The sequence below is a fragment of the Narcine bancroftii genome, chromosome 4 (genome assembly GCF_036971445.1).
Source record: "Narcine bancroftii isolate sNarBan1 chromosome 4, sNarBan1.hap1, whole genome shotgun sequence".
Taxonomy (NCBI): Eukaryota; Metazoa; Chordata; class Chondrichthyes; order Torpediniformes; family Narcinidae; genus Narcine; species Narcine bancroftii.
In genome coordinates, this window is record NC_091472.1 from 244953560 (window position 1) to 244978173 (window position 24614).

General features: G+C 39.0%; 1 protein-coding gene across 3 annotated transcripts in view; it reads left to right on the forward strand.

Annotated features, from left to right (window-relative positions):
• The window catches only part of pgap1 (post-GPI attachment to proteins inositol deacylase 1), a 142083-nt gene that overhangs the window by 58296 nt on the left and 59173 nt on the right, over nucleotides 1-24614 (forward strand). For all 3 annotated transcript variants that reach the window (XM_069934579.1, XM_069934578.1, XM_069934580.1), the window contains exons 14-20: nucleotides 1686-1761; nucleotides 1860-1933; nucleotides 2031-2082; nucleotides 5827-5893; nucleotides 8663-8771; nucleotides 12904-12942; nucleotides 24145-24238. In XM_069934579.1, the coding sequence (XP_069790680.1) occupies nucleotides 1686-1761; nucleotides 1860-1933; nucleotides 2031-2082; nucleotides 5827-5893; nucleotides 8663-8771; nucleotides 12904-12942; nucleotides 24145-24238 (511 nt within the window). The remainder of the gene's footprint in view (nucleotides 1-1685; nucleotides 1762-1859; nucleotides 1934-2030; nucleotides 2083-5826; nucleotides 5894-8662; nucleotides 8772-12903; nucleotides 12943-24144; nucleotides 24239-24614) is intronic.

Below are 24614 nucleotides of genomic sequence, written 5' to 3' on the forward strand. Positions count from 1 at the left end.
GTTGGCAATAAACTTCTGATAATTCATCAGTTTGTCCGATAGACACTTTATGAATTGTTCGCGCTGTTCAGATTGAAAGAAACAATATTCTTTCCAAAAATTGACTGATGCAATACTGAGCAAAGTTTTAATATAGCATTTTCCTACTGTGTGTGGGGATGGGTGGGTGAGGGTGTGTGTGTATCCTTAATAAAGAGAACAGGACAATGATCTGAACTATTTAATTTGTTTTTGTTAAGTCACAGCTGACAAATCCACACTGATTCAATACCTACCTCCATAAAACAGAACTCTCACCCTTGTTTGTGTACAACATCTGCCTGTGGTTGTATTTCAGGGTGTCAGATAGGTTAGCTTTATTTTGAGCCATACCTTTTGTTTCTCATCCCCAGTAAATCTTGTCATTGTCTTGAAGAAAAGTGCACTTGGACTTTATGCAAAAATGGCTTTTATTCTGTGTGGGGTCCCAATAAATTGGGATTAGTGTTAAAAATAGCCTTTTGCTGCTTTTTTTGGACATAAAACATAAAAAGCATTTTGCATTGGCTTTGAACTGTTTGCTATATTTCCTCTTGAAGCCTCAGTAGTGCATCTCTGCATGTACATCGTGCCTGGTATTGTGCATGCGGTGCTCACGTCAACATGAATGTTGAGTTTGATCGCCCAAGATAACGAATCAAAAGAATGGGGGCAACAGCCTTGAGTTTTCATTCACAGTAAAATGAAGAAGAAACTACGCAGCAAGTTGGAAACAATGTAGGTTTAAAGAGTTCCTGCTTGGACATTGATTTTATCTTCACAGAGCTCCCATGTTCATTTTCATGTAATGATGGAGAGCACTGAGAAAAATAATGGCATCTGTGCACCTCACTGTAAAACCTGTTGCTCGATCCAATCACTCTGTTACTTTTAGGCACAATCCGTATCTGATGCATCTTTTCCCCACTCCCTTCAGTTATATACCATTCCTCTATTTTCCCCCTCCGCTGTTTTGCCTGCTTTTCCCCATCTTCACTGCAGCAGGTGACATGGCCAACAGCTGCCACATGTGCAAGGCAAAATAAAGTCAGGAGAGTAGTTTATTAAAAATGGACATGTTTTATTTTTCAATTAATGACCTCCAGCTTTGCAACTTGTGAAACCACAATCTTCATTTGATGAACAAAAAAAAAGCGTGAATCAGTTTTGTTGCTCAAAATTAAGACCAGTGTGCTTATTTTTTTAATTGTGCCTTTATACAGTCTATAAATAATAAACATTTTTAAGTCGTATCTCTTGAAACCAGGACTGTGAATCATCAAAATATTAAATTCAGAGGAAGTTAACATTTACATCTGCCAAACATTCCTTTTTCTCACCCCAGCTACCATTTCCCCCTTCTGTCACATAACTTTAAATGGACATGCAAGACATTGTTGACAACAGGGCAGAGACAAATTTTATGCTGCAGTCATCCAACATGAGTATGTGTCTGGGAATAGTAATCCTATTACTTTTCCTGCCGTGTAATATATTTTACTCATTTGAAGCTGTTATTTTAGCTGGAGTTTTCAAACTTGTCATTTGAGAAGCAGCTGAGAATATTTTTTTCTATGCAAAGAACATAAAGGTGAGAAGAAATGCAATTTTAAAATGTCATTAATACTTCTAAATTCTGTCACCTGTGACTGTCAATTCTTTCACAGTTCAGTATGGAATGTGAATACTTCTCAGCAAGTTCAAGAATGATGTCTACCCCAGTAACAAATGTCCTGTCCTTTGGTATGTGATTTTATTTCTTTATCACACTTGTTACTGGGAATGTTGTTAACTATGTTCATCAGCCATCTTGAGTAACTGAATGCATTATTTTAACATAGGTGCCTCTGTTCACAGAGTTTTAATAAACTCTTCAGGTTTGATACATACCGTTCAGCTTCAGGACTTCAATCAGGTACAGTCGAGTGAGAATTGTGGTGTGAAGACTTATTTCCAAGAGCCATTCAGTAATTTTCACAATTGATAATATTTCTCTCTCTTTCTCATTTTAGATATATCAGGCTTTTGAAATCTATGTGGAAAGCCAGTGTCAGTCTTTGCATGGTAAGTGATCATTTCGAAGCAAGTTGGATTATGATTTCTCATTGCAAATCATTAGGTTTCCCCATCATTTTAGTCTCACCAGCCAAACTTCATTTCTCAAATGTGTCTGGGACGCATAAATCCACGCTTATTTTCTTCTTCTTAACGTAGCTTTCATTCAATTACAGTCCTTGAAAAATTACTTGTAAAATATTTTCATTTGGCTTGGCAGGAGGTTTTGCAGATGAGATACATGGAAAAATGTTATTTTTACTCTTTAAGGAGATATTTAAATATTATTGTAAAAACACATACCTTCTGATCATGACACTGGACAATAAAGCATTCATTTTCATTGCTGGTTATTTCAAATGCCTGGAAGATTTCAGGAAAATGTTGACAAATAAATGGGATGAGCATTTGGTGCCAATAACACCAGTGGAGAGAAATGTGAAGGAATACATTTCAGGATAATAGAAGTGAAAGCAAGGATACTTTAAATGGGAAAAATGCTTCACAGTAGAAAACCAGAGATTGCAAATGCACCTTTTTTTGGAAAGAAAAAGTGCAGGAAAATGCCAAATTAAATTTATTTTTTTTTTTGTAAATATGAAAATAAGTCATTTTGAAAATGTGCAATACTTTCATTCAGAACACAAACATCAAGTTTTGTAGGAAGAATAATTCAATGTTGAAAGATATCCACCACAGGAACAAACTTCCTTTTATTTGGGACATGTTTTTTATGACTCCTTATTGCATTTGTTGCTGAAAATATCAATAAAGTCATAAGCTGCCCAGTGCAAGAATAGTTAGCTGGAATTATGCCAGGAATATGGTATGGAATATGGAGGAAAGATTGGATAAATTGAAAATCTTAGCTGGAGCAGCATGGTTAAAATGAATCCATTAGTATTTTCTGTAGAAAAATGGGCCTGAAGATTGTTGGCAAGTGCTGGCAATTCTGTGTGGAAATGCTGATAAGTTCAGAACTTCCATATCTGAATGTGGAAATCCTGAATATTCACTGGCATGAATCTACAAATGGAGGTGCTGTCCTCTAGTGGAACGCAAACTTATGGCAATTCCCCATTGTGCAATATTATCAAGCATATTTCTTCAGAAGCATTGCAAACAATAATTTTGGCATATATTAAGATGAGCATGTAGCTTGGCCAGCTGTCAAAAGTTTTCTTAGCTATTCAATGAGTGGGGTTTGTTCTGATCCATCCATGTAATTATATTTGGAGGTGGATGGAAAGACCTGAGTCGTTAGTGCCAACAAGGATCCCATTTCCACTGGTATGCTTGCATGAACTTGAAGTATCGTGGTTATTGAAGGCGCACAGGAAGAAAATGTCTCCAGTTTCCTAATTTTTCCATTTATCTCATCTGCAAGACCACCTGCCAAGCCAAATGGAAATATTTTACAAGATAGGTGATTTTTCAAGGACTGTAATTGAATGAAAGCTACGTTAAGAAGAAAACAAAGCATACAAATTACATAAGTTATTCTTGGTGCACTCCCCCCAGCCCTTTCCACATGCCCCTGTGGGATGAAATCTGTACTGGGGTTTGACGAGACTTTTGGCAGTGGCAAGGCGAGTGGCCAGATGAGACAGAAGCAGAACATTTGGGGTTGCTGAGATGGCAGGTGGTCATCAATCACTCAGACCCATCTGAAAGGCCCGCGATTGTTTATCATGGGTTTACAGTCAGACAAATCAGCAAGTATAAAATGATTCCAAAAATCTCTGGCTTTTTGTGCATAACGTCAAATTAAATTTGACATCGAGTCACAAGGAGATATCTGGAGGGATGACGAAAGCTTGGTCAAAGAGTTGGTTCAATGCAGTATCCCATTGAAGGAAAGATTTAGCAAACATAGCAAACTGCACTTCGAAGAGTCCAGCACAGGAACAGGCCCTTTGGCCAAAGATGCCCAAAAATAAACTGAAATTTTGCTTCCACATGATGCATATTCCTCTATTCTTTGCATTTTCATGGGTCTATCTAGAAGCCTCTTAACACTTTTATGGTGTCTGCTTCCACCATCCCTGGCAACATGTTTCCAACATCTACCAGTCTCGATGTGTTAAAGAAAACTTGCCCACACATGGCTTTCTAATCTTCCACCTCACCTGACCCATGTCCACTCGTATGTGACATTTTTATGCTTGGAAGATTTTGACTACCTTGTCTATAACTCTCATAATTTTATAAATTTCAATAGTGTTCCCCCCAGCCCCTGAAGCTCCAGAGAAAACAACTTTTTCCAATCTTTTCTCCTTGCTCATACCTCTAATCCATTTAGCAACAAAATGAACCTCTTCTGTTCCCCTTTCAAAACCTCCTTATCTTTCCTTTAATACCATGAACCGAATTACATGCAATATTCCAAATGAGGCTGATCCAAACTTTTCTACAACTGCATCCTAACTTGTTATAATCAATGCCCTGACCAATGAAGGCAAGCATTTTGTATGTCTTCTTACCACCTTATCTTTTGCATGGCCACTTTCAAGAAGTTATTGACCTGGACCCTGGATCCCTCCACATATCAATGCTTTTAAGAGACCTGCCATTCACAGTATATTTTCCCCTCCCAAAGTGCAACACCTCATAGTTGTCTGTCTGCTAATTCCCTGCCAACATCTGTATTCTTTGATAGCCTCAACACTACCAATTTCACCAATCTTTGTTTCATCTGCAAATCCACTGATGCACCTCCCCAGATTTCCATCTGTCACGTATATCACAGACAGAGTCCAACACGATCCTTATGGAACACTGCTGGTCACAGACCTCTGATCAGTATATGTTTCCATAACTATCCTCTGTCTTCTATGGCAAGTTAATTCCAAGTCTAAACCATGAATTAACATAGATTGCATGTACTGTATATGTACCTATGGATCTACCATGAGGAACTTTGTCAAATGCCTTACTGAATTTTTGAATTTCTGGTAACTTCCATTCTCTCACTTTCCCTCATCCTTCTCACTTCCTCTCACTCCCCAGCCACTTTCCTTTTTTCCTATCAGAGAGCATCTTTCTCAGAATGCTGCCCCTCCCCCGTCACCAGTGTTTGCCTGATCTTTAGCAGTCTTGCAGAATGTCTCAGGCTCGAAACATTGGCTGCTTATTGCTTACCACGGATGCTACTGAATTTCTCCAGCTCTTTTGTTACCTCCTTCCCAAAAAACATCCTCAATCAAATTGGTAAAACATGACCTCCATCACACAAAGACATGCTTACTGTAGTGTTTACAGAATTTCAAGCCTAGGCACCTCGTGTGTTGCCATCTAATTCAGAAAAAGATAGATCACTTCCTCCCATACATTCTAATCACCAAACATATGAGCAGAATTTTGCAATAATTTTTAATCCTTGAAGAAAATAGCAAGTCAGGCGGGTCTGCCGAAAATGAGAAAGGATTTTTTTTTAAGAAGTACTTCAACAGATCCATTGGTGGTTCATGAAGACTCTGAACATTTAACTTTGGATTTTTCTCTTCTCAGATTAATTAAGCAAATGATAGTTATGCCAGGAAAGATTGTAATAGGAGTAATATGAATAAATCATCGTGACCTGAAAATGTTTGACGTTTCCATGCCTAAATATCTTTACCATTGCTTGAAATGTGACTTTGATAATCTAGTACCTTCAAAAGGCTTTTTGTTATCATGTGATCTAGTTTTGCTGAAAATAATTGCACCTTAGTTTGAATGGGTTATTACAATTAGCTTTTTCTAATTGACCAGGAAAAGCAGCAGATGTCTACAGATTCCATGTCCCATGGTCCCATGAAGATTCTGTTGTGGCAACAAGGTGAGTATCAGTTATGAACGATTGGATTTAAGATCATTTTTAAATAAACTTGTTTTCATGTGTAAATATTTTACAAGCATATTTTCCTTTCTCTTTCTGTTTATGTATTTTTTGTTTTTTGCCATCTCATTTCTCAAGAAAGCCATTGGGCATCATGATCAGCCTTGGTTCTTGTTTTTTTTTTTAAACAAGGAAATCAGGTTGCAGCGGTCTAAAACTTGGACTCCATTTGGAATATTGTGTCCAATTCTGGTCCCCATAGTAATTGGAAGGATGTGGAGTCTTTTGAGAGGGTGCAGAAGGGACTCACCAGGATGTTGATTGGATTGGGAAATGTTTGCTGGAAGAAGAGGTTGGACAAGCTCGAATTGTTTCCTGCAGAGCACCAGGGGAAACCTATAAATAATCAGGGTCTCTTTCCATGGTGGAAATATCAAATACTAGAAAGATTTAAGGTGGGAGGTGGAATGTTTAAACGAGTTTTGCAAGGCAAGTTCTTTACACAGAGTATGGAACATGTGCTAGAAGAAGTGGTGAAAGCAGATATAATATCAATGTTTATGAAGCATAAAGAACAGCCAAGGAATGGAGGGACACAAACCATGGGCTTAGTTAGATCAGCATTATAGATGGCACAGGCATAGTGGGCCAATGGCCTTGTCCTGTTCTGTGTTTTGAAAGATAGGAATGCATGAGCAAAGCCTCAAGTGACTGCAGATGGAAGGTGCTGAGAAAGGAAAAAGGGTGCTTCAACTTGAAGTCTGGGTTTGAGAGAGGAATAACCAAAGGAATATGGCCTTAGTTGGTTACGCCTCCACACTGGACTGGGGTTTCCTTGTTGGTTCAAATGGCCTGGGTTAGTTGCTACAGCAGTGCCCTGAATTTTAACCGTGGCTTGGATAATATAGCTGTAAGATAATCAGGAAACTTGCATCTGGTAACAAAATGGCATAAATAAACTGAAGGTTTCTTCTGGTCACTTATTTTTGTTAAGATGCAGAGATTATTTATATTATTATTTGAAAAATTAGGTTCATATTTTAGTCTGGCTGTTTTTTGTTATTGCAGGTAAAATCATGAAAACAATGTTGGAATATAGCAATTACATTTGATCTTCTGTTTTAAATGTTGGGATCTCTATAAAATATATTGGCCAAATGAATGCAACATACTGTCACAGAATGACAATTTTTTTCATTCTGACTATTTTATAGGCAGTCTGATGGATTTCTCATATGTATCTTTTTTTTTTCTAATGGAGAGGAGTTGTATTGAATTAATGGTATTGACTAATGTAGAATTGGCACTTGTTGACCTTTTCAGCTTGCAAGTTAGAAAAAGTCCAGGTGAATCATTGGGACTCATCCTGGGAAGTAAGAGTTATTGGCCTGTTAATAATCCCTGAGACTTTTGTTTATGCGTGAGAAAGGATGGATGAAAGAATGGTGCTTTCAACTGAAAATTTTGATAAAATTGGTTAATTGTTTGGTATCTAGCTTGGCTGAGTTGACATCTGTCTGGACTACTTTAAAATGTGCTCTTTCACATACATGACCAGAAATACCTCATTACTTTTAAAAGAGTTTCATAATATTTTTGCTCAACAGACTTCATTTTGAAAGGGAGTAGATGGAACTTAAATTAAAATTTAATATTTATTTTAGTGCAGATTTCATTGAGCACTTGGATATCTAAAGTTTTCTTTAACCATGTTTAAACTGCTTGGGCCACAATATGCTGTCGACAGTGAGCAGCTTGGAACTTGTTGCAGGCATATGAAAATATGTATGGACTTGCTTATTGCTAATTCCTTTGTAAATATGGTACTGATCCAGAATGGGAATGCTCTGTACAAAGGCAGGCCCAAGTATGATATTGTGTTGGATGTAGTCTGACTGGGACAGGCCCTGTCCTCAGCAGGCCAGAGGAAAATTGTAAACATCTGGTGAAGTCTTACTCCAAAGCTTTGTTAGCTGAAGTTTTCAAAGACTGAGTAACCATGCCAGTCAAAAACTTTCAAACGGTATTAAACTCAGTTGAATTCCATAATTAATAAAAAGAAATTTAAAAAAATTATTACCAAGAAGTGATATCATCTTAATCTAATCTGGCGGATGTTCAATTAGCAGGTTCACAAATGTTTGTCTGTCACAAAATACCTAGTACAGTGGTTCAAAGTATATGGGTTCTTCTGTGAACAAACTAATGGAAGCTGTGTAAAGAGAACAACTTACAGAGTATAAGATTACAATGAAAAGGAAGATAGATAAGCAAAATCCAAGCATGGGCAGCAAGACAGCACTATTATGGGGTTCATTCAGGAGCCTGATGGCTGAGGGCAAGAAATTGTCTTTCAGCCTGTTGGTACATGCTTTCATACTTTAAGTCTTCTCCCAGATGGGAGGAAGAAGAGAGTGTGTTCAGGTCTGATGGGTCTTTCAGTACGTGGGAGGGAGGGCAACTTGGAAATCAAGGGTGAAATTTGGATGACCAAATTAGGATTTTAGCATTCTTGGAAAAGGCACAAAACCTCTTGATTTACTGCAAGTGTTTGCCTGTCTTTCAAATGCCTGGAGCCAGGATAGTATGACTAATTTATTCATAAATGAAAATGGTGAGTGATGTGAGAACACACTTGTTAAAAGTCCTTTAAGCTTCACAAAATTATCTTTCTTATTTTGTATTTGTAAATATAAATAAATCTGTACCAACTTTATCTGTTGACGTTGGTTTCTAAACTAACATAATAAAATACTATTTTAATTGCAGTGTATCATCTTCCACTGTGATCTATGCCAAATTGCACAGAGCGAGGCCTGAGAATGATAGTTCTGTACCGGAGTTACAACTTCATACAGCTAGAAATTGTCAATATGAGGTAGATCTTATTGTCTTTTACTTGCACATTTTCACTGTAATTTGGCCTTTGAAACTCTTTTTGAATAGTGCATTTCATTGTGATAATTTCAACGTTATTAATCAATAGCAATGTTAGGATCCACAATGTGATGCAAACTTATGTTTTGAAAAGAGCTTTCACTGAAGGATAGTCTTAAGCTTAAGTTTGTTTCCATGGCACATTTCTTTCGTGGAATGATGTGACGTGTGCACAGTCAAAAAAGAAGTCCAAGGTAACAGTGTTTTGCGTCTGTTAGCTGCAGCCTTCATTCTGTTGTAAGTGGATCCTAAATTACGGAGAACTGTGTGGGTGTTCTGCTTCTGAATGCATCCTGTCATTGTAGTTACTGGGACAAATCACATGACTGACAGATGCCCAGCATTGAAGTCTGGGTTGAGTGGGAGCTTGAATGCTGGCACATCTGTGTTCCCACTCTTCTGCTGAATTCTTCATTGAGCTTGGATGTATATCGGTGGCAATGGGAGTACAAAGAGTACCCCACTTATTTTAATATTTGAATTGGTTGCTGGTATGTTAAGGTGCTGTCAAATTTTAAATTAAAAAAAAATTATTTCAACTAGTTGACTAGCCCTAAGGCCATGTTGTTAGTCAGTGGTTAGCAACCCAAGAACTTGATGCTTCTTAGACACTGTGCAGTCTTTCAGGTGAACTTGTGGCTGGAGCGGATCAGCTTGTTTGGCTTTCCATATTTGGAACAGGATCTCTGAGCTGGTGGGCACCACAGACAGCGTGCTGGATCCAGTACAATTTGGCTCATTGTAGGGGATGCTGACGGAAATATTTTGTCACACTGAGTAATAGTGTTGTCACAAATGGAAGGAGTTCTTCCTGTCATGCCACTGCCACCTACAATTGACCATGAAAAGTAATTGGTATCACAAAAGAGCAGCAAGCCCATTTGGTTTAAGCAAGTCCTGATTCTCTGCAAGTGATCTGAATGTCTGTTCTGCACCACAATCCTGGGTGACTTGGTCACAAATTGGATCATTAGGAACTGGCCGCCGAGACAGAAGTGCACCAAAGAAGAGGTACAAGGACTGCTTAAAGAAATCTCTTGGTGCCTGCCACATTGACCACCGCCAGTGGGCTGATATCGCCTCCAACCGTGCACCTTGGCGCTTCACAGTTCAGCGGGCTGCAGCCTCCTTTGAAGAAGACCGCAGAGCCCACCTCACTGACAAAAGACAAAGGAGGAAAAACCCAACACCCAACCCCAACCAACCAATTTTCCCTTGCAACCGTGCCTGCCTGTCCCGCATCAGACTTGTCAGTCACCAACGAGCCTGCAGCAGACGTGGACATTTACCCCTCCATAAATCTTCGTCCGCAAAGCCAAGCCAAAGAAAGAAAAGGATCATTAGAATAATACTTGAAATGAAAGTGATGCGGTTCTGCCTGGTCTCTGGGCAGATCCCACTGGATGGTTTGGTACAGTGAAGGAGAGTTGTGTACAGGATTAGCATGGATAACCTTTTACATTTTTTTGATGGAATGAATAACATTGCAAAGTACTTTGAAATGCATCAGCAGAAAATGAATGATCCATCGGCAACCCGAGCTCAAGATCCAAACCTCTAAAATGATCAGGAATCCGTCGGATAGCTGAGGTCCTTCGGGAGCCCTTTTTGCCCTGCAGCTCTGGCAGCACTATCATTTATTTTTTAAAAATCAATTAATATCCCAAACAACAAGAGTCCCATCAAAGATCCCTACTGCACACCACTAATCGCAATCAGGGAAGTATTCCTCAATCACTACCTGCTGCCTCTTATCACCATACTAATTTTGAATGCAGTTAGCCAGCTATCCTTGGATCCCACGTGCCTTGACGAGCCTACCATGCGGAACTTTATCAAATGCTTAACTAAAGTCCTCACAAAAATTTCTATTATCTGCTTTCATCGACCTTCTCACCTATCTCCTCAAAAAAAAAACCCAATCAAATTAATAAGGCAGAATTTCCCCACATAAAGCCTTGCGGATTCACCCTAATCATCCCCAATCTTTACACCTGTACATCTATCTTTTGAAATTTTCTTCCAATAATTTCCCTACCTCTCATGTGGGGCTTGTCAGTCTGCAGTTAACCTTTTTTATCCCTCTTGCCTTTCTTCAACAAAATGAATAGCATTAGCTATCCTCCAGATAAAGGAATGGCATTAGCTGTCCTCCATTATCAAGGAATGTCATTGGCACACTGTTTATGGTGATGAATTGAGGGAGTTTCTGTTCAAATCCATAGTTCCCTGAAAGTGGTAATACAGATAGATAAGGTGGTAAAGAAGGCATGCGCCATATTTTTTGTTTTGCAGAATTCTTTGGATCCATTAAATTAGTTTTGCAGAAGAAAAAGCTGATGATTAGACTGCATTTAGCTATGAAATAAATTACTGAAGTTTATGGCTTTCAGTAAATACTGGATCTTTCCATGACTACAAAGCACACATGAAGAGGAAGAGAGTTTATTTCAGTTTCTTTAGCTTTTGCTGCAATGAACTAATGACTGCTGTTGAAACATTTATGTTATAATTAGATGTGTTAGATTGCCCCAGGTGGTAAAATCTTTAGTGCCCAAAAGTGTACACTCTTTTGCTGAATTTTAGTATTGAAGTGTTGAATCCATCAATAATACATATGACCAGTTGTTCAAATTTTCTTATTAAAATCTTATTGAAGAACAAGAATTGTTAATGTTACTGATAATGAACTCGTGCATTGTATAGAAGAGTACAACCTTATTTAGCCAGTGCATCAGCACTGGCTAAATATAAAGAATGGTTTTACAGAAGTACAATAAATTCCTTTAATAACAACAGCAGGATTAATTGATGCAATAAATAATTTTAAAAATGGGTTTTCAATTGAGCTCCTGCTTCTATCAGAAACATAAGACACTTGACAGTCCTAACGTGCAGCAAATTTCTTTAAATGTAACATTGTGATGAGGAAATTCTTTTTTTGAGGTCAAGTGGTCCACTCTTTTTCCTATTTTCCTGCATTCTGAATGATTATGAATGTTTGAGCCATTCACAGACATTCTGTTTACACTGTGTGCTTAATTAGTGTCATGTAGGGAATTGGGCCAAGTATGAGAAAAGAGAGAACAAGAATCTGCTGTCAATAATGTTGTCACTGCAACCACCTACTTTCATCAGAAAAAACTCTGCATTGCTCTGAATCTTGCCGTTATACGAAGAGCTATTCTTCCAGTTTAAAACATATGCCTGGGACCATATGAAGTTCAAAAGTTTCAAAAAAATTTTTTTGAACTTGCACCAAGGTCACCTCAATTAGTTACAGTGTTGTGCATCAATATACATTCAGAATAAAAAGAAGTGGCCAAAGTGCTCAGGCCTCCAGACAAACAAGGAGCAGGCAGCAGGAAAATGAGGAACAACACCAAGCCCGCCTCGGTACTGATGCTGCCAGGCATTCCATGAGCAGAAAACAAGAGTCTACTGAGGATGAACAAGCAAGACTCCAAGCAAGCTGAAGGGCAGCACCATTTACTCCAGCCAACCTGGTAAATGCTGCATTTAATAACTCAGTTGACATTGTGTATTCTTCCATGAATGCAGTCGTAATTGGTTCCATGTCAGAGGTATGACAACATTGTGGAGCAAAGAAATGGAAGGCCATCGACATGTTGTTCCAATGGAAAACTTAGCATACCCATACTGGCCGAGCCTCCACAGTCATTGAAAATCCTGCTGCTAGCCACCGCAGCAAAGTGCAAACTTGGCCTAAAAATGATCAGAGCATTTCAGATGACATCTTTTGGAGCCAACGTCAACTGAGTGCTTTATTTCCGGGCAACGCCAGGTATCCTGCTAGTATTACAATAATAGGAAATGTAGCTTGAATAAATTGTATAAAAATAAATGCTCTATGAATTAAAGCCAACTCCTGTGAAATGCTAATATTTATTGAGTAATGAGATATGATCATTTAAATGACAATACTTAAATAATCTCCTTAAGCACATTGAATAAAAATCATTTTATACTCCGATCATTTTAAAATTTAATATATTGTGCCAATACATTTTTTATCTACTTTGTTTGAAATTTTTACAACTGTTCTGTTTTAGATAACTATCAGGACATCTTTCAATGGAGTACTTGGGCAGGTAAGGGTGAGTTTTTTGCTGAACAGTTTTACAAATAGCACCAGAAGAAGCAGTGCAACGCTGAAATAAGTCCCCATACTTTGTTACTTTATTACCAACGAGGAAGAATTTTTAGTGTAAGTATTAAGTGGATTGAATTTGAAATTTACTGTCAATGGGAGAAATCTTTGCATTCTGATTTCTATTGCTTGAATTACTGTCATTCAAAGGATTTAATCTTTCAATGACCATGAAGATGTTTGGCATCATGTGCCTTTTAATGTGATTCTCAGATTAGCCTCTAAAATGATCAGTAACTTTAATTAAAGACGTAGCACACATCTGGCTTTCCAGCTGGCTGTAAGTTTTTCTAGAGTAAAACACTAAAGTCTGTAGACACCATGGTTGAAGTAAAAACACAATGCTGGAGAAATCAGCTGGTCAACAGTGTCCTTTATGTCGCAAAGATAAAAATACATGACTAACATTTGGGCTCGAGTCACTCCCCATTCCTGCCTAGGAGCCCGACAGCCCTGCTCCTTCCAGGCCCCCCTTCCTAGGTTTAAGCCCAATAGTTAATCTGCCACTGCATCACTGATTAGTAGAACCTGCAGGTTAACTATTTCTGGGATGACTTAATTCCCAAGTGTATCTACCTGACCCTGCACTTGCAGAAAAGCATCAACAGACCCTGGTTCCAGAACATTCCAATATATCTCACCAGATACAAAGTTGATATAATTAATGGTTCTGGTAAATGAGCTATCAGTTGACTGCCTTATACAGTTGTGTGCAATGGTTCCTGCAAATGTTTTCATTATCACTTGAAAGAATTTAAAGTCAAAGGAGTTAAGGCTATTTGAGGCAGAGATGCAAGCCCATGAAAATATGGCTACTGTTGTTCCTCTTGCTAACCCAGGCGGTGTCCATCTGCATCCAAAGCATGACAGTGCATCTGGTTCTCATGCTCATGTGACACTAGAGAGCTCCAAAATGTTCATTACATGATTCCAAAATTTTACCAAGTAAACTGGAAAGTTTGTGATCAGGATCCATGTCAAAAAAGTCATCCCTCAACTTCAACCCTTACAAATGAGTATTCAATTCCCTATTCACAAATTCCTTGATAAGAAAGCAGATTTTCTCTCTGATTTGGTTATGTGAGTTTTACTGGCCTACTTATGTGACCCATTAACATGGGGTAACATCTTGGCCCTGTGCTGAATTACGCCATACAAGTTTAGGACATCGTCTGGCAGCAGTTTGGTTTGTCAGTCCATACACAGCAAGTGTCAGCAGAGTGAAGATACCAGACCATAATCCAAACCTTTGAATTTGGCAACCCATTTCTCGAGAGGAAGTTGCTTACACGATATCTATATTCATGCACATTGCAGAAGAAATTGCATCAGCTATGACTTTTGCCCATATAAACCCCTGCAAGCACCCAAATCCAGGTCCTTACTTAACATTCATTACATAACATTCATTCCAGAAGGTCATGGTTTCTAGCTGTTACCTGCCTTGAACATGTAATCTGCTTCTATCAGAGATATCATCATTCAGATAGTTGATTAGATCCAGGACTAGCCATCAATTCCAATGGGTCTAAAATATCCCACCATCATCGTAGAGGTGAGCAGTATCTATTTGAGCCATTTTTTTTAATCTCTCAGCCAGAAATCCATGTTGTAAATGCTAAATGGCAGAATCTCTTCCTGTTTATGGTATGTTGTCTGTGTAACAATAATAAGCACACACTAATGGTATTTATTGCTGAGAAACAATTAGTAATGTCCTGTACTTGTAAAATGTGCTTTTTAAATGAATCACACAAGCAATTTTGCTCTTTTAACACGGTACACTCAAGTGCTGGAAAAACTCAGCAGGTCACACAGGAAAAGGCAGTCAAAGAATCAGGCCTGGGGCCTTCATCATTTGCTCTTTTAACCCCTGCATTCTTGAAGAACCTGGACAAAAGATTAATTTGTTGGACAATGCATTTTATGTATGCTCTTTTAAAAACTATAAATGTTAATTGGGTTTTATTTTTAGTCTGTACATGAAAAAAATTTGTCACTGGCCATTCATAATTGTTTTTCCACTGAGTCAAAATGTTACCAGGAAGAGAAAATCATGTATTTTATGGGTGCAAACAGTGGTTGCATTAACTTTACAGTTCTCCATTTCAGACCTTACACTGCTTCTGCTTCCCTCCAAGTTTTGTATTGTTCGTCTCATTGTCTGACTGGACTTGGGTGGGTTGCGTGCATTTGAACAAATTGGAACTGCTCTTCTCCAATAATTTAAGCAATCAGTGGCAGAATTTCCAACCTTCAAACCTATAAATTAATTCAGTTATTCTGGGATATAAACGGTCTTTTTATTTTGAATGAGTGAGTGCGTTTTGAATGAACATGACTGAGCTTCAATGCTGTCAGGGGTAGAAAATTCAGAAGGTTCATCAACCTCCAAATGAAGTCAACTGATAGCTCATGCCTCTGGATCCTGGACTCCTTAGTAAGAACATACATCTTCTCCGATTCTAGCCTTTCAGAATTCTCCCATGAGGCTACCTCTCATTGCTGTGAATGCTGCGGAATGCTGGAAGGCTAATCTATTCAAAATCTCATGAGGCAAGGTTGCAGTTACCAGAACATATCTCGGGAATCTTTGCTGCACTATCATCTGGGTCAGGAGGCCAAAACTATGCTGACCCTGTATAATTGTAAAAAGACTTTGTTCCCCCTGTATTCAAATCTTCCTGGAGTGAGAGCTAACAGAACATTTACCATTTTGATTCCTTTCTGCCCCTGCATATTGCCACTCCATGACTTGTGTACAAGCACACTCGGACGGGTATATCATCAATGCCCGATCTCACCGTTTTCCAAATACTTTGCTGATCTATCTGTTCTATCGAAGTGAGTACCTGTACACTTTCCCATTTTGTATTTCATCTGTCATGTTCTGGCCACAGTTTTACTCCTGTACTCAGACTCTTTGATGAGAAGAGCCAGAGTACCATTTGCCTTCCTCATCACATCTTAACTTGCAGTGATTTGTGTGCGAGGACACCCAGGTCACCTTGAATGCCCAGTTTCACCATTCAATTTAAAAAAACTTCTTTGTTTTGTGAACCAGCGGGGTAACCACGTTTTTCCCACATAATTGTTGCATTTGCCTGGTTCTTGCCCACCCTCTCAGCTTGCTCCTATTCCCTTTAAAGAATATTCACATCTCTCCTCATACTCTCTATCCATTGTCACTTAGGATCATGAACCAACTTTGCTGAAGGAGCCAAAAGGTTATCTTTCTCTGTGGACGCACAGATCATGCAAAGCTGCTGCCGAAGCACTGATCTCTGTGTTGCCCCACTCCCCAACCTGAACGTAATCCTTCTTAACCACTCTTTACTTTCTGTACAATAACCAGTTAGTTCTCAGTCTGTCTATTTGCTTGAAATTTGTTGATTAATCCCTTCTGCTGAACTTTGTGAAAATCATAAGTACTCCTCTCCACATCAGGAATTCTGTATTTCCTTGAATTCACTTATCTAGTCGGCACATAACATCTCTTTCAAGTGACTGCACTTCCAGAGAAGACCGAAGCAGGCAAGGCTTCTGGCTGCCATTATGCCAACCTTTTCGACAGGAACTCCATCAAGAGTGTCCTGGCCAGCTGCATCACAGTGTAGTGTGGTTGCCGCAGAGAAATGGATCTGAGGTAAATCCATAAGAGTGGCGAGAGGATCACTGGAGTCTCCCTCCACCTTCCTTTCCCCCACCCCCATCGATGTGATCTCCCAGGATCGTTGTCTGGAGGGTGTGCATAATCATTGAGGATGCGTCCCACCCGCACACAGCATATTTAAGCTGCTCCCATCAAGTAAGCGATACAGGAGTATCAGAGCAAGTGCCGCCAGGCTGAGGAACAGCTTCTTCCCATAGGCAGAGAGAATGCTGAACGACCAAAGGAACTGCTCACACTGACCATCCAAAACTCTCATATTCAGGAATCAATAGTTATTTATGTAGATGAATGCTTGTCCTGCATGTCTATTGTTTGTGTATAAGTAATGTCTGGTTGTGTGTCTGCGTGTTTTGCACCAAGGATCAGAGAGCGCTGTTTCATCAGGTTGTACTTATGCAATCGGATGACAATAAACTTGACTTGAAATGGGAGCAGGAGAAGGCCATTCTGTCCACTGAGCCTGTACAGCCATTCAATAAGATCATAGCTGATGTGGTCTTGGACTGAGCTCCACTGACCTGCCTTTTCCCCATAACTCTTAATTTGCCAACTTTGCAAAAATCTATTTGCATTTTAAATATATTTAATGAGCCATCCTCTATTGCTTCCCTGGGGCAGAGAATGGCACAAATTCACCACTCTCTGGGAAAAGCAGTTTCTCGTCATCTCCTCCCTAAATCTATTCCCACAAGTCTTGAGGCAATGTACCCTACTTCTAGTTTTAATTACCAGAGGAAATGTCTTTCAAGCCTCTATCTTATTGAGAGTAAACACGGCGAAATGCCGGAGGAACTCAGCTGGTCTTTTCAGCATCTATAGGAGACAAAGGTATATTGCCGACTTTTCAGGCCTGAGCCCTTCTTCAAGGAAAAATTGAAAATGCAGAAGCAGGGTATATCAGAAAAACTCAGAATTCAAACAATGGGGGAGGAATCCAGACCAACAAAAGGTGTTAATTAGATATAAGAGACTAGGTGAGAACTTATCATGTCTGTGCGAGAGATGACGGGGGGGGGGGGGGGGGGGGGAGGGGGGAGGTGAGGGAGGTGAGGGGATGGGGGAAAGAAAGGGGTGAGTTAACAAAAACCAGAGAAGTCGATATCAATGCCATCCAGTTGGAGGGTTCCCAGTTGGAAGATGAGGTTCACTTGGTTTTGAACTGGTATTGCAAAGATGTACTGAATTAAAATGAAAAAATAGATGATGAATATTCACAGTTATCCTTGTGCAAAAAAGGAGCATCTTAACTTGAGTGTGGACAGTCCCTACTGTGATATTGATGTCCATGATTAGTGTAGCAAGAGGAGGGTCTTTTACCTGTTGGAAAGAACGCATTCTTGAACCTCGAGGTGCTGGCCTGTAGGTTTCTGTACCTGCTGCCCAAAGGTACATTCTGGATGTTAAATACATTTACTGAGGCAGATTACAACTTCATTTAGTAAAGAATTTCACAGATTCATTTATCTTATGAGAAGCAGTTTCTCCTCATCTCCATATTAAATCTACTCTCTGTTTCAACCTTATGTATTCTTTTCATAATATTTTGTTTATCTGAGAACAAGGAATATACTCCTAGTCTATCCAATCTTTCATCATAAACTAATCCCCTCAAAAACAAATATTAAAAAAAACATTAAAAACATTAATCTTGTGATCATGTAATTTACATGGAAAGCAGCTTGTAAGGCTATGTGTTTCATTCAAATGCTGTTATGTTTGTTCCTTCAACCAACCAAAAACTCATTTGTAGTTTTGTCAGTGTGCTACACAGCATTAAATATTTGGGCCAATTTGTGCAAGCTGTTATAAATAACAAGGTCGACAGATGCCCTTGTGTTGTGGATTGGTGACAAGCAATTGGATTTGGTATCTGGAACTAAAACTGATATATTTTCATTGAAAGTTGATTTTTTTTTTCATAGGGTCATGACTCAGAATAGGTTGCACTTAATATTATGACGGAATTGCATTAACAATGTGTTTGTTATATTGCCAAATTAAAGAAGGATTTGATCTTAAAGTGAACTCATATTCTGTAAATTCATGAACTTGGTGTAGATTATGTGGTTGCAGTGTTTTTAGATTATTAGTTTAAGAGCTCTGAAAATGTAGGCTGCTTCTTAGTTGCTGGTACTATGTTAACACCAGAAAAATCATTCTTATATACATGCTTAGCTGTAACAAGAAATATAAACAAAATCTTTCTTTTAAATGGAAGGGTCTGAAATACTGAATCTTGGCCTTTGAAATAAGTTTTGAAGACAGTAAGATAATTGAAACAAGTTATTTCAAAGCAGCAATATTAATGACTTCCTATTTTATTTTTGAGGTATGTTAGAGGCTAGCAGTAGCTTTTCCAAATTGGCTGGTTTTCAGCATAAATCTTGTTATGCTAGGCAAATGATTTAAATAGGTACTTGTCAAGTTGTAACCAAGAAGACTTCAACTGATTCATTAAAACGCACGTGAAAGTATTAAGGAGTGTAAAAATCTTTTGATGAGAAAGAGCACCACCATACAAAAATAATTCAAGCTTTCTCCTTGTATGACGAAGAGTTGATTATTTGAAAGCTGTACCTACTGAATTGCTATGCTCACTCAGGAGACCCTATTACAGATGGTTGTTGCTCAGTAGTGGAGAGGGTCAAGAACTTCAAATACTTGGGTGTCAGCATCTTCAAGGATCTGTCCTGGAGCTTCCTTATTGATACAATCATGAAGAAGACTCGCCAGCAGCTATACTTTGTGAGGTGTTTGAAGAGATGTAGTATGTCACTGAAGACTCTCGAAACTTCGACAGGTGTACCGTAGAGAACATTCTGGCTGGTTGCATCGCTGCCTGGCTCGGAGGCATCAAATCTCTGGACAAGAATAAACTCCAGAGGGTTGTTAACTCAACCTACGACGTCACAAGCACCAGATTTCACTCCATCGAGGACATTGACATGAGGCTGAGTCTTAAAAAAACAGCCTCAATCCTCAAAGACCCCACCACCTAGACCATGCCCTCTTCACTCTGTTACCATTGGGGGAAAAAAGTACAGGAGCCTAAAGGCGAGCACTCAGTGGCACAAGGACAGCTTCCCTGCTGCCATCAGATTCCTCAATAATCAATGAACCAAAGACACTGCCTGACTTTTTGTGCACTTTTTTTTAATTTATTGTTGCAAGATGGTTATAATATGAATGTTTGCCCTGTGATGCTACTCCAAAACACCAAATTTTATGACTTGTTCATGACAATTCTGATTTCTTTGATATCCATCTGGTCAAAGATCTCTCAGGATCTCATTTATTTTAACTGTTTACTCGCTCCTCAAAACTGTAGCAGGCACAAGTTACAGGATCCTCATGAGTTCATCTTCCACTTAAAGAACAATTTTGTTGTCACCACCCTGTGCTGAAGACTACAAAAGAAAAATCTCTGTTTTATAGGCCTCCACAGAAGAATCCTGAGTCTGCTGCCTTCGATTTTACATCCACTGCTTTGCTATACAATTGTGTTTTGAACATTTGCTTCAAATATTGCTCCAAATTAACACTAGCAAATAATATACTTTGATTTGCTAATTCTTTACACTATTTTTGGAATGTACCTAACTTTGAAATCTGACATTCTCAAACCTTCAGCAAGATGGCCTTGTGCAAACATCCCTCCAATAAATAAACATGCTAAGCATCAGTATTTGGTAATTATACAGAGATCTAACATACATTTGTACAATGCATCATTTACTTGAGATGAATGATTGCCATATCCCCAAGTACAATGTACAAATGCATCAAAGTTCTTACTTGCTGCAGCCACATAGGTATACAAAACTCACTGACTACAAAAATATAAATTAAATTACGCCAATGTACTATGGCCAAAAAAATAAATATAAAACAAAAGATATTCAAACATTCACAGTGCAGGAAATAAAAGTGACATTTCAGAAGTGTAGACATATCTTTTGGTGATCCCAGAGTAGTGGATAGTTCTGGTTAGGATAGTACTGGAAGGTTCAAGAGCCTCAGAGCTGTTGAAGAAAATACTGTTCTTGAACCTATAGGTACTGGACTTCAGGTGTCTGTACCTTCTTCCTGAAGGGAACAGTGAGAAGAGTTGTGATCAGGATAATGGAGATCTTTTATAATGTTGGCTGTCTTCTTGAGGCAGCGTTTAATATAAATGCATCAATGGACGGGAAGTTACTGCCTGTGATGGACTTGGCAAGATGTATCACTTCATGCAACCTGAGCACTTGAGTTTCCAAACCATGACATGATTAACCAGTCAGTATGCTTTCCACAGTACACCTGTGGAAGTTCGATGTTACATTCAATGGCATGAATTTCTCTGAAAGTGGAGTTGTCAGTGTGCCATTTCCACACTTGCTTCGATGCGTTGGTTGCAGGAGAGTTCCTCCAATAATGTGGACGACCAAGAACTTGAACATACCATCCTTCTCCTCCACCATCCTTCTCCTCCACCATCCTTCTCCTCCACCATCCTTCTCCTCCACCATCCTTCTCCTCCACCATCCTTCTCCTCCACCATCCTTCTCCACCACCATCCTTCTCCACCATCCTGTCAATGAAGTCCGATCCATTGTCTCTTGGCTGCCACTTCCTAAAGTCCACAATCAGCTCCTTAAACTTCCTGTCAATGAGAGCAAGATGGTTGTTCTGGCACTACCCAGAATCTCCATCTTCATCCTATATTCTGACATCATTGCCCATTATCTGGTCAACAGCAGTGCTGTCCATAAGCAGTGAAAGAAAGCAAATGTTTACTGGTCCCACCAGTGTCCTTTTCTCCTGCATGCCCTCTGAATGAAATCTAGTCTGGAGGCCGTATTTATATTTAAAATGATTTTTTATCCAATTACATTTCAGAAGGAGAAACCAAATGAAATGGAACCTTCATCGGAGGGCATTTTCTAAATGCGTATTTTGCTTCTCTTTCTCTGACTGTAAGAGAACACATTCAGGCAATTTTTGCTGATGGCAAATCTGTCTGCCTTGCAGCAGGCAAAAGACAATTTTCTGTAAAATGACAGTGTTTTTATAACATGAGTGGGTCGTGTTCCCCTGACTTCCTCCTGAAGTCCACAATCATCTTGGTTTTGCTGATGTTGAGCACAAGGTTGTTGTTGTTGCACCATTCATCGAGCTGATCCATCTCCATCTTGGGCGCTTCCTCATTGCTGTTTGTAATTCTGCCGACAACTGTGGTGTCATTGGAAAACTTTCAGATAATTGGGCATGATTAGTTTTGTTCAAATATAAGATCATCATACATTGGTCCGAATTTAGGGCAGGTCCACCATTACTCTGTGTCATGACGTCATCAGTAGAAGGTAGAACAGTCCAAACCCCAGGGATGGCTCCTTGCAAGTGTGAAAGCGTTCAGCATCCCAGTTAGGAGGGGTCAACTGTGAAAAGCCAAACATCCATTCCTATCCCAGGACACTGAATGGCCAATTTAGTAGGATGCAAGTGTGAAAGGGGCTTAAGGCAAGGGCGATGAGCACAACACTGTTCGAATCCCGCATTGTCTGTAAGTAGTTTGTATGTTCTCTCCTTGTCTACATGGGGTTTCCTCCCACCATTCAAAACATACAGGGGTTGTTGGTTAATTGGTGTATTCGGGGGCATGGGCTTGTGAGCCAGAAGACCCTCTTACTGTGCTGGACATCTATTTTTTTTTAAGTTTTCTGAAATAGGAGTAGGAATAAGGCCGAAGGCTTTCTTGTGCTTACTCCACTATTCATTTCATGATTAAAGCATATTATAGATTCAATAGTATTGTATTAAATAACATTTTCCTCGGATACAAACTGTTGATATTCTAGCCAAGAGAATTATACATCATTTCTGAAAACTAACACAAGTTGTCAGGGGCCTGGCGCATTGCAATTATGATGTCTTTCTTTCAAATTATCAAGTTAAAGATCTTGATGTCAGTCAGGGTGAGATGTATTTGGATGGAAATATTTTCTGCAGTTTAATATCTGAGTTGACATGCTTCTTTATCCACAAGGTATCAAATTCAATGGGAGGACAAGTGGAAAAATGATTTTCAGGGAAAGATATCCAAGATCTGATTGTGTCACAGTGACATCTGGCAGACAGCCCATCACTGCAGGTCCAATTAAATACTCGTTTTGCTTGGGCTGTGAACAAATAAGCAGAATATATTGATCATTCCCAAACTAATAGAAGGAGCTCTGGTACTGATGCTTCCTCTACCTCAATATCGTGATAACATTACACCGAGTGAAACAGATGTTGGACAAAGACGTTTTATTGTTCAATAATTCTCGAAGCAAATAGCCTTGAAGAAACACAAAGCCTAAACTGACACTCAGTTCTGTACTGTTGGAGGCTCTCCTCTCTAGATGAAAAGTTAAATCTTCCCCACCTCGACCAGTAAGAAATATTCCATGAGACTGTTTCAAAGAAGAACAGACGAGTTCTCCCTGGTGAACTGACCAGCAGTCACCCATGATCCATGATTGTGAGGGCATTTGTATCTTTGCTGCTGCCATAAGCCAGTCAAACCAATGTTTGTTTTCTACCCCATCAGTGTAGTCGTGACCAAAATTTGTGGTGTTATAGGGATCATAAAGTGGGCTGGAGTATAACAAGGTAACATAAATGCTGATCACACAGCATCCATGGAAAGTATAGGTAGAGCACATTTCAAGCCTCACAGCTTCAACAGGAATCATTTGCATTGAAGGGCTGGGGCTTGAAATGTTGACTGCCTATTACTACCCTTGGATGCTGCATGGGCTGCTGAGCCCCTCCAACGATAATGTGCATTGGTCTAATTCTCTAGCACCTGCAGATTCCTTGTTTTCCTCAAATAAATGTCAGTTCTTTTCATTGTCCTTCATTTACAGTTGTGCCATCGTTTTCTGCTTTGGTGCTTATTATGGCTTTAAAGGTACATTTTTATGTGCTGAAAAATTCAGTACCAATGGTTTAAATTAACACCCATAGTTAATTTTAGTTCCTGCTCAGTGTTTCTTGCTTTTGTTTATTGATGACTTGCATTTACTGTGAACCAATTCAGAACCAATAGTTTTCAAATAAAACAAAAGCCTGATTTCTCATTACTTGTCAATAAACCCCTGTACTTTTCAATTACTCGCATTTAATCAATTGTTTATGGTATTGGCTCAATAATTGGGCCCTAATTTTAGTTAGTAACGTGTTTGCATCTTGATTCTCTAATACACATTCACCAGGGTTTATATGAATGAAACTATGAGCATTCTAAATTTTCATGTATTTTGTAGTATAATAAGACTAATATTAGACTGAACACTTCATTTTACTTTCTTGAGAGAGAACATTTTTTTTTCTATGGGAACACTTTTCATTGAAGCAAGAATTCTCAGCCAGAGATCTGTACAATTTTCTAGTGTTAAAATATTGATGAACACATCATGAATAATGCATTTTATTTTGTTCCAGCTCATCAGATTCCATGGTGCATACTTGCCCACATATGTTGTTGCAAACATATTGTTAGCATTTGGAAGGCAATTAATCCATCTTTATTCTGAAGGTAAAAAACAAATGACTTAGATATTTTTTTAAAAGTCTTCTTGTAAACAAGTAGCCAAATTCTACTTGGTCGAATACATTGCAAAAGTTGTACAACAACATGGAATATTTATTTGGCAGAATCCAATCACCTCTGAAATAGTTTTAGCTGTTCTGTGCTGACAAGAGCCATTTTAATTATTGACATGTATTATAAATGGCTGAGGGCTTGTCGGGTAGTCCTTTCCAGGAAGAGAAAGAAGAAATGGATCTCTTCAGCAGCTTTTGCTTACCACAGTAAAAGTGTCGCATAATGGTCCATGAGCGGTTTACATGTTTCAGTGAGCAGTGAGATGCCGAGCTACAGATGAACAAGAGAAAACCATTGATCAGGAACA